General features: G+C 42.8%; 1 protein-coding gene across 2 annotated transcripts in view; it reads right to left on the reverse strand.

Moving 5' to 3' along the window:
• Positions 1 to 14: 14 nt before the first annotated feature.
• LOC121718042 (sodium/potassium-transporting ATPase subunit alpha-1-like) overlaps positions 15 to 10,834 on the reverse strand; it is a 14,853-nt gene continuing 4,033 nt past the window's right edge. Inside the window, exons 7-22 of one of the 2 annotated variants that reach the window (XM_042102831.1) lie at positions 10,684 to 10,801; positions 9,330 to 9,598; positions 8,068 to 8,376; positions 7,628 to 7,762; positions 5,969 to 6,161; positions 5,443 to 5,618; positions 4,619 to 4,755; positions 4,201 to 4,351; positions 3,698 to 3,866; positions 3,228 to 3,382; positions 2,701 to 2,824; positions 2,246 to 2,391; positions 1,147 to 1,280; positions 700 to 801; positions 473 to 564; positions 15 to 179 (exon numbers count right to left, since the gene is read on the reverse strand). In XM_042102831.1, coding sequence (XP_041958765.1) covers positions 151 to 179; positions 473 to 564; positions 700 to 801; positions 1,147 to 1,280; positions 2,246 to 2,391; positions 2,701 to 2,824; positions 3,228 to 3,382; positions 3,698 to 3,866; positions 4,201 to 4,351; positions 4,619 to 4,755; positions 5,443 to 5,618; positions 5,969 to 6,161; positions 7,628 to 7,762; positions 8,068 to 8,376; positions 9,330 to 9,598; positions 10,684 to 10,801 — 2,439 coding nt within the window. In that variant the 3' untranslated portion in view covers positions 15 to 150. Of the gene's footprint in view, positions 180 to 472; positions 565 to 699; positions 802 to 1,146; positions 1,281 to 2,245; positions 2,392 to 2,651; positions 2,671 to 2,700; positions 2,825 to 3,227; positions 3,383 to 3,697; positions 3,867 to 4,200; positions 4,352 to 4,618; positions 4,756 to 5,442; positions 5,619 to 5,968; positions 6,162 to 7,627; positions 7,763 to 8,067; positions 8,377 to 9,329; positions 9,599 to 10,683; positions 10,802 to 10,834 lie in introns of those variants that run through there. The other variant, XM_042102832.1, reaches the window with a different exon arrangement.

The following is a 10,834-nucleotide window of genomic DNA, read 5'->3' on the forward strand; positions in this document are numbered from 1 at the left end:
AAGGAGGTGTAAAGTTATGCTTAAGCCATTTTAAGGCCATGAGGATACTTTATTGTGAAGAAACCTGTGAATGTATACAGAGTAGAGAAACAGAGTGGAGATTTATAAGTTTAGGGGTGTAATAAACTGTTGGAGTCCGTCTTTTGATCTTTAATAATATGTTTCCTTCTCCACCCAGCCTGAAAAAGAGGCAAACAGTATCTTAGTTAGCTTACTATTCATAATACAGTCCATGATAAAGACCTAATGCCATAACCTGTATTTTTATTTTCCACAAGCTCATTCTCTGTACATTATGGGACAGTAATACACACACACACACACACAGAGAAGATGGAAGGGTGTGTGTGTGTGTGTGTGTGTGTGTGTGTGTGTGTGTATGTGACCGCATGTGTTTGTGCGCATGTGTGTGTGAGTGTGTGCGTGCGAGAGAGAGAGAGAGAGAGAGAGAGAGAGAGAGAGAGATACTCACCTCCTGGGTTTCTCCGCAAGATATATTTCCTCACTTCATCATAGATGAAGATGAGCAGTGAATAGGGCATAGCACAGAACCACCACAATGGTCTGAAACAACAACAAAGCAAGGTTTAAATGTCATTTTAAATTTCAAGTGTTTCATCGCAGTGTACTATATTGGGGTAAATAATAATAGAATTAGTACAGTATAGTATTTATATATCTATTCAGCCATATACTCACTTGAGAGGGTACATCCTCAGGGCAACATCCATGCCTGGACAGTAGGAGAGAAAGGCGGCCAGAGCTGTCTCCTCGCACAGGCCGAAAATGAGGACTTTATTCCTGTGTGTGTGAAGGGTTAAAGGAGATGGTGAGAGTAAACCATGGCAACAAGTCTTTAGATACTATGAAAAATAAATATAATCTGACATACATTTAGGTTGTGTTGTGTTGTGTTGTGTTGTGTTGTGTTGTAAGCAAATAGGTGTGACTCCATACTGACAAATCTTAAACATAAATGGCAGCTGAAAACATCTTCAGACCATCTAGATTCTAACCAAGGAAAACAACTTTAGACCATCTACATGTAACCAATGAAAACATCTTTAGACCATCTAACCAGTTTCTAAAGTTGCTGCTTTGTTTAAAGGCTTGAGTGCTTGAGAGTGTGTTGGATGTATCGCTTACGAGAACATTCCTTGATGAGCGAGGGACAATCTCCGTGTCTTACAGATGATGAGGTCAGTCCACTGCACGATGACGATGCTCACGAAAAACGCTGTGTGGCACGTGTACTCCACAATCTTTCTGCTCTCGTATGTCTACAAGAGGATCCAGACAATGAGGGAGGTAAGACGGCATGAGACTGAGATCTCTCATACACACACACTCACTCTCTTTCTTTCTCACCAGCACACACAAACACACACATTCACACACACACACACACACACACACACACACACACACACACACACACACGCACATGCATACACAATGTCTGACAGCTATATGAAAACTGTTGGAATGTCCCATACTGTACAGTAGGTCTATGTTAGGGTACTAGGGTACATATACAGTGGAGCAAGTACGGTAAACTGGACTCCTTTTACTGTATTAGTCATATATTGTATAAATACCACATAGAACAAATCAAGACATCATAAATATGGGAGATGCAATGATATGTCATATATTTGATAGCTATTAAATGAATGAAATGGATCTGCCACATATGCTAGTGCTGTGGTTCTCAACTGTTGTGCCGTGAGGCCAGGGGCGCTGCTAGAAAATTTGGGCCCAACGAGCGATAGAGCTATTTTTAGATGCATCGGCTTCTTGATTAAAAAGCTCAATCAACATCATGCGAACATATTATGCCTATCACTGTGGTCTCAGTTCATGAACACACTATATAGAGAAACATTATGGGCCTAGATATGTGTGTGCAGTGTTTCCCACAGAATTGAATTCCATTTGTGGTGGTTGGTTTGCAACTTGTTAACTTAAATGCAACAGTTTTTAACAAATTAGCACAGCGTGGTTATGATGCTAACAAGATTTAAGCACAATTTAGTACAACCTGGAAAATCATTGTGTGGTGGTCAATGTTGATATTGTGGTGGGCCGCCACAAATAAGTCAATGTATGGGAAACACTGTTGTGACATACTTTACAATAAGTAACCATAAGCCAGTGTGCCTTGACGTTTTGGTTTGATCTTTGGTGTGCCTTAGCCCCAGAAAGTTTGAGAACCTCTGGGCTAGTGCATATCTGCAACACTGACCCACTGCTGGCCATAACTGTCCTCGAGCTCGTTGTTGTACTTGTCTTCCCAGGAGACTCGAATTCCAAAGAGGTCCATGGGCAGGAAGCCATTCTCAGCCAGGATCACAACGTAGGTGAAGAATCCTCCCACTGCTTGGATCATTCCTTGGAACAACAATGGAAATGGAAAACAAACGTAGTGACTGGGAAGAAGATTATTGTTGCATCCAATCAGGATTGGGCACAATTCCAGAATTTAATTGAAACTGGCTCTTTAATTCCAATAAAATACTTGAATTTCAATTAAGGTAGCAAACAGGAAGCAGAATTGCCTTACCAATTAGCTATGCTAATCAGCCTCATAGTCGACCCTTAGCAATCTGACCGTAGGCTACGCTAATCAGCCTCTCATAGTTGACCCTTACCAATCTGACCGTAGGCTACACTAATCAGCCTCTCATAGTCGACCCTTACCAATCTGACCGTAGGCTACGCTAATCAGCCTCTCGTTGACCAGCTTGTCCCCCACAGGGTCTCTGGGTTGTCTCTTCATGATGTCGCTCTCCGCCTTCTCATACGCCAGGGAGATGGCAGGAACCTGGGAGCATAACCATATGTGTTTTAAGCTTTGCTCAATGGCTGACAAAGGGCACAGACAGTGTGGTACCACATACTTACAATAAAAATAAATTAGACCAAAATTGCAGCAAGATTCTGGCAATAAGTGATTTGTTTTGCAGCCAGAGTAGGCATAGCATAAGAAAATCGGTCAGGTCAAAGGTTGTTTCCACTATTAGTAGACACAGCAGTTAATATGACCACAAATATGGCCATACTTAGCCACTAATGTATTTTATTCAAGAGTTGGTTCGGTTTATTCTATACATGTAAGCAGTATACCCACTTGGTAGGCCTATGTCCACCATTGTACAATCTTCCCGTTCTAATGTTTGGGTGGAGGTGACAATCTATGGATACATGCAGCAAACACTCTTTCATACCATGTCAGTGCCCAGGTCGATACAGAGGATGGTGACCGTGCCAAGAGCCAGGGGGATGTTAGCGATGACGAAGAGGAGAAACGGAGACATCTCAGGGATTTTACTGGTCAGCGTGTAAGCGATGGACTTCTTCAAGTTATCAAAGATCAAACGCCCTGATGGTAGGTTCAAATACATTTGATTAGCAGGAAATGGCCAAAGAAACTAACCACAATCCCTGCTTCAACTTCAAATGAAGTGTTACACAGTGTAGGCTAGTATATGTGTGATTATGATAAATGATACAGTTTACTTGTCAAACAAGTATTTCCTTGGTCAACAAATAATCCCCCTTTCTCAACCCTAAACACAATGTGTAAATGTGTAATGGGATAGTATAAATACTCCTTGGTGAATGGTCAGCACTTAAGTTATTCTTTTGATAAGGGAAGCCAGCTAGTTAAAAATCAATGACAGAAGAAGTTATGTACCCTCTTCGACTCCTGTGACGATGGAGGCAAAGTTATCATCCAAGAGGATCATGTCAGCAGCCTGCTTGGAGACGTCAGACCCAGCGATACCCATGGCAACGCCAATGTCGGCCTTCTTCAGAGCTGGAGAGTCATTGACCCCGTCACCCGTCACTGCCACAATAGCACCCTGCAAACCAGAAAAAGGTTCTTTTCCGTTTCATATTAAGACGTGTGCATGTACATCTCATTTTACTTAATATATTCATATTTGTATCTATTATGTAATTGTATATATTCCTTATATTATACTCAATGTATGTAGAAAAAATACATTATTCCAAAAAAATAGTCCAATAAATGAACCAAATGACTGTATTTAATGCACCTTGTTCTAATAGATGCAAAGGGTTGGAGGTGTCAAGAATTAAGAGGGGCACTTGGGATGTGTATATGTGGTCCTTACATAGTAGGTGACCACACCATGATAACGGTCATACTATATACAGTATTTAGATCGCTACCTGCCGCTGACAACCTTCAACGATGATGAGCTTCTGCTGCGGAGAGGTTCTGGCAAACACAATCTCTGTGTGGTTCCTCAGGATGTCGTCCAGCTGCTCGGACGTCATGTCCTTCAGCTCCCCACCGTGGATCACGCAGGCCTTCACATCTCTGGACGAGAACACAGACGGCCATTCTTTGTTGTGATTATGGGCAGTGGTGATAAGGAGCTTGCACACTGCTCCAACAAATACCAACAAACTCCAACATTCTAAAGTTGGCAACTGTTGGTGGTAGTCTTTAGAATGTTCATAAAACCAACTGTCATGTCAAACTCTTAACGACTCCATCCAACAAACGCCAACAAACACAGATCTACTGAATTTAAATTCAATGATGGACAGTCTTATTAATGATCTACAAGCAAGCACTGAGTACCGTGGATTGATCTCGCTAACAGGCACGTTCAGTCGTTCTGCCATTTCCTTCACTGTTTCACTGCCCTCGGATATGATGCCCACAGCCCTGGCTATGGCCCCTGCAGTAATTGGGTGGTCACCTGTGACCATGATGACCTGGCATGATAGTAGGAAAAGTATGACATTGTAGAAAGTTTATGGAAGCAAGATAATGCTCATGAATACAAAATAAAGAGAGAACAGATCAGTAAAATGTAATGCATCAGCAAATATTTACATGAACGCTGTAGCACACAGGAGCGTTAGTATAGGGGCAGTACATGACTCCAAATGTCCATGCAAGACCGGCTTTATTTATGAACCTGGAGTTCTGCAGTAGCATGTCTAGAGCCCCGTGTAGTGCTTGGGCAGCAACACAGTCAGTACATGAATGTCTGGTCAACAAAAAGCTAGTGTATCCCCATCATTGGAGGACAGAACAGTGTGATATCTTAGCGAAAGTTCATGACAAATGACTTATTGTGGCTCGATCGATAGCATTTATATCTCACTAAAGTCCAAGTGCCCACAGGGTCCTTGGATCAAATCCACAGTCATTTCCTAATCCCACCCACCTCTCTCTCTCTCTCCCACGCACTTTCTGTCACTTTACACTGTCCTATTCATTAAATGCAAAAGGCACCCCCCCCCAAAAAAAAAACTTTAAAAAAGGACTGATTGTACATTGACTCCTGCAGTCCTGCAATTGTGATATTGTGACAAATGTAATGTCCCAGTTTGAAGTAAAAGCAAAATAAATGTCTGGTATGTTACTAAAGGTTCACAACAAAAGACTTATCATACATTGATTCCAGCGGTTCTGCACTTGCGCACGGCATCAGGCACGGCAGCACGCGGGGGGTCGATCATGGACATGAGGCCAAGGAAGCACAGGCCCTCGGTGGGGAAGTTCACCTCGTCCGTGTCAAACTTAAAGCCCTCGGGAAACTGCCCGTCAGGAAGGGGGAGATGACAGAAACCTGTAACCAGAAACCAGGCACAGAAATGACAACATGACGTGACCATATAGGCTAACTTTTTTTGGTTCTGAGTGCAGTTCAGTGGCTTCTATGTTTTTCTGCTCTGGAGAGCAAGAGAGAGAGAGAGAGAGATCGATGATGAGAAAGGTAGATAGAGGTAGATAGAGATCGAGAGAGTATGAGAGGGAGGGGGAGAGAAAGAGTGAGAAACCCTTGAAGAAACCAACAACACACACACACACACACATTGCATGCATGCACACACACACACCCACACACATACAAATTTTAATCTGATTGCATGACCATGAGACACCTGATCTGTCTGTTGTATACATGATGCTCCATACCCAGCACTCGCTCTCCCCTGCCTCCCAGCTCCATATAGGCGTTGTTGAACGCGGCCCTCATCTCTTCGTCGAGACGCTGCTCTTTGCCCTCGATGAGGATGGTGGAACAGCGTTCTAGAATCTTCTCTGGCGCTCCCTTCATGACCAGCAGGTGCTTTGACTCCAAGGTATCAGGATTGACATGGATGGAGAGCTATAACAGACAAAGTTTTTGTTCTTAATTCTACAAGCAGCAATCTTGATAGAAACAACAACAACAACAACAACAACTAAGATGAGTTAGGGATTATGTTAGGGGTTATTTATTGTTTATTTATTGAGTTAGATAAGAGGATACATACCCTTCTCTTCTCTGTGTTTCCCAGTCTAACACAATCAGCCTAGCTTAGCTTAATTGATTGGAACACAAGTTTGCCTATAGCTAAAGAGGAGCTGGTTAGCCATAGGCTAACACGTGTAACCGAAGATCCTTGATTACTAGCCAAGATAGAGCAACGCAATTAGGAGGTTGTCGAACATTTGCGCCTCTTGCTCTGCTTCAACCCTCTCTGGTGTAACCCTCTTGAATTTCAGTTGCTCACTTGAGGTTTGATCATGGCCTAGTGTTAAGGGTCTTTCCTAACATCAATGCTGACTGGCTGTTCATACCCACCTTCCCATCACTTTGCGAAAGAATGGTGGACATCCTTATAACCCAACCCTAATTTTTATAGATTTCTGCAAGGACTCCAGGGAATGCCCCCTCCAAAGAAAGATGCTTTAATGATCAAATCTTATGAAAATTGGCATTAGAGTTTTTCTCAGTCGATTTGGTGCTTTTTTCAGATCAGAATGAAAATTCTCATAACTATTAGTTCAACCTCCACAACATTTAGTAATTTGTGCACATCATAGTAGCAATTTCTCCTTCCTCTGAACAAATTGCAAATACTTTTGGACATGTATCAGTTGCTTTCATACAATTATCTGCTGTTTTTTAACATTATCATTTGCTTATGTCATGTCAGTCAAAATGAACTATACTTATGAATGCTGAATAGTCATTCCCAATAAAACTAATAGTCTTCATTTCATTGCTTGAGTCATTACATACAAAATTGTTGAACTAGTTATCAAATTCTGTCACAGTGCTGTAGAATTGCAAAGAGCATACAGTAAAAATGTATGCATTCAGTGTCTTGTACTCACTTACTCACCTAACTACAGCAATGTGTAACTTTACTGTAGTTTTCAAATGGCTGTACAAGTACTGTATAGTGCTGTCTTGAGCATGTTCAGGTAGTGTCACCGAGTTCTGACCTTTTTTTGCATTGGAAAACACTGAGAGAACTGTCATAATGAAAACATGACAAAGCCATTTGACTATCTTGTTCATAAACGATGGTGTCAAGACTTCTCATTTTGATGACACTGACAGTTTCATTGACATGAATACCTGCTTTTGAGGAATGGACTATCCATTTTGAGCAAGTGACGTGCTTTTGCAGGTCATCCACTAGGTTTTGCAGTTTGCACTAATTGTTTTGAGAATTGCACTAACTTCTGTGCAAATGTTAATAGTGATGTGAGAAAAGCACCAAAGCGACTGAGAAAAACTGTAAACACCCCTGTTATGACTACATGATATGTGTCAGAGGCGTGTCAGAGGGCCTTGATTACCTGGTACTTGTTGGTGGAGTTGAAGGGGATCTCTGCCATCTTGGGAAATCTCTCCCGCATCACACTCACTGGGCCACAGTGAAGCTCAATGCACTTCAGCAGGGCAGACTCAGACGCGTCGCCAGCTGTGCCTCTCTGGACAACACAAACAAACACACAAACAAACAAACAATCAAACAAAAGCACATACACTCATTGATCAGGTAGTATGGCTAGATAAGGCCAGATAATTGAGACTCGAGAGTCTCACACTCATTCATAAGGTATTATGATGAATGAGAACAGGCGAGATATTGAGACTTGTGACTCTACATGCACTTGTACATGAAGACACTGAATTACAGTGCTCCAGTGTCTATCGAGCTGTTGATGTAGGTTTATTTAGTTTTGTCTAAGTTATCCCCCCCCACCCCTCTCCACTCTCTATGTCATTCCTGCACCTTCATAACGGGCACGTCGCTCTGGTCAGACAGGAAGACGGCCCGGTTGCAGAGGCCTGCCACGCGTGCCAGGGCATGCCAGGTGGCAGAGGAGCAGTCGAACGAGGCGCCGCTCTGGTCCTCGGTGGTGTCAGAGCTGTGGATCTGTGCGTCGAACCACATGTGGGCCACGGTCATGCGGTTCTGGGTCAGCGTGCCGGTCTTGTCGGAGCAGATGGTGGAGGTGGAACCGAGCGTCTCCACGGCCTCCAGGTTCTTCACCAGGCAGTTGTTCTTCGCCATGCGCTTGGCGGTCAGCGTCAGACACACCTGAGACAAGTGACGGTAACATAGTATAACATCACATAACATAGTGCAACAGTATAGTAGTACTAAATAGAGTCAGACACAGAGAAGCAAAGACGATAAATGATTCATGACGATAGAGATACAGTACAGTATAGTACACTTCAGCATAGAAAACATTAAACATATCAGGGTAAAGAACTAATTACAGTAGAGAAAGGTACTGTATTGTAGAGTACAGTAAAGTAGAATAGATTATAGTAGAGTAGGCTACAGTAGAATAGAGTATAGTAGAGTAGTGTACAGTAGAATAGAGTGGAGTAGAGTAGAATAAAATAGAGTAGAGTAGAGTAGAATAGAGTAGAATTTAGAGTACAGTAGAGTGGGTCAGAGGGGCGTGAAAAAGAACAGTCTGAACTGAATGCTCCTGAAAATCAGAAGGCAAGAGCCTGAGACAACCCAGAAAATGAATCTTGTCTCCACTGAAAAGCTACTGGTACTCAACGGTCAACAGGGGCATCTTGTATTTTATACACCGTCATACAGGTTTACATCCACTAGATGGCGTTAGTAGAACAAAGTTGAACACAGAGAAATGCTGAAACGGACAGTATATGGATCTAGCAGGAATATTATTTTGAATCAAATTCTAAGGAGAGGTGTCTGTAATTTAGTTTAGTTCAGTGCTGCCTCTTTGATGATGATACACACACACACACACACACACACACACACACACACACACACACACACACACACACACATTTTAACCATTTATTTATGTCCACATGAAGAAAATGGTACAGGGACACAAATATTAAGAATGCAGTACAATACATATGCAAACCCATGGACCAGTAGCATGCACCAGGTATTCACAATATCACTTCACACAACACACACACACACACACACACACAATATCACTTCACACAACACACACACACACACACACAAACACACACACACACACTCACCGTGACGGTGGCGAGCAGTCCCTCGGGCACGTTGGCCACAATGATGCCAATGAGGAAGATGACGGCCTCCAGCCAGCCGTAGCCCAGCACGAGGGCCAGCACGAGGAAGGTCACGCCTAGGAACACCGCCACACCCGTGATGATCTGGATGAAGTGTTCTATCTCCACGGCGATGGGGCTCTTGCCCGTCTCCAGGCTGGAGGCCAGTGTGGCGATGCGACCGATGACGGTCCTGTCACCGGTGTTGATCACCACGCCTTTGGCAGTGCCTGGGATCACATAAGGACAGGCAGGTCAGGATTGGACACTGTCAGCTCATGGTTTAAAGACTAAACATTCACAGTGTACTGTATGTGCAGCCAAAGTATCGTAAAGTTACTCTGATGTGGTGTAATGGAAAAACACCCAACATATCGGAGAGCACACTAAAACTAACTATACTAACTAAAATCAAATACCCGTCAACAGAGAAGCACAGTATAGAACGAAACCAACAATAAAACAAAACAATACACTCAGGTAGTAATGACAAATATTACAACACATAAGAAACACACAGAACATGTAGACATGATAATAAGGGAACATAAAACATCAGCTACAGGTCACCCTGGCCTCCGATAGTGTAGCACAGTATAGTACAGTAAAGTATAGTATAATAGTATATAGTATAGTATACTATAGTACGTAAGGGATAATGTATAGAATGCCGGTCATTATTAGGAAAATAAGTCCCGACAGGGCGAACCAGACCCCGACGCACAGCGGAGGGCTCTTGTTCCGTCTTGAAGGGACTTATTTTCCCAATAATGACCGGCGTTCTATACATTATCCTGCTTATTACACGGCTACTTGCCGAAACGAAACAATAAACTCCCTACGATATGACTCTTTAGCCTACTAGGCTATAGCCTATTTGTTACCGTTCATCGTGTGCTTTTGCTGTTCCAGTAGTTGCGGAGTGAAAGACCTGAATTATAATCACAAACTCTGTTGCCATTGACAGCGGTCATTATTTTTTTCAGAGGTCCATTAGTCGAAAATAATGACCGCTAGGGAAATCCCATTCAAGTCAATGGAGCGTTCTACTTGCATTGTGAAGAGCGGTGTAATAAAGTAGAGTATAGTATAGTATAGTATAAAGTATAGTGAAATATTGTACAGTATAGTGTACAGTAGTATAGTACAATAGTAGAATAGTTGCATACTACAGTATAGTATAGTACTGTATAGTATAGTAGCCTATAGTGAAGTATAGTGTAGTATAGTACAGTATAGCACAGTATAGTGTTGCAGGGTAAAGCACAGGGCTGTGTTGTTGTTGTTGTTGTTGTTGTTGGTTGTGTTTGCCCACCGTCGACACAGTTTGTGGAGTAGAAGGCGATGTTCCTGGTCTCCAGGGGGTTTGAGTTGGAGAAGTCGGGCGTGCGGCCCTGCGGCTCAGACTCCCCTGTGAGGGAGGAGTTGTCCACCTGAGGACACACAGCAATAGTCTTATTTGTCTG

The sequence above is a fragment of the Alosa sapidissima genome, chromosome 9 (assembly GCF_018492685.1).
Source record: "Alosa sapidissima isolate fAloSap1 chromosome 9, fAloSap1.pri, whole genome shotgun sequence".
Classification (NCBI taxonomy): domain Eukaryota; kingdom Metazoa; phylum Chordata; class Actinopteri; order Clupeiformes; family Clupeidae; genus Alosa; species Alosa sapidissima.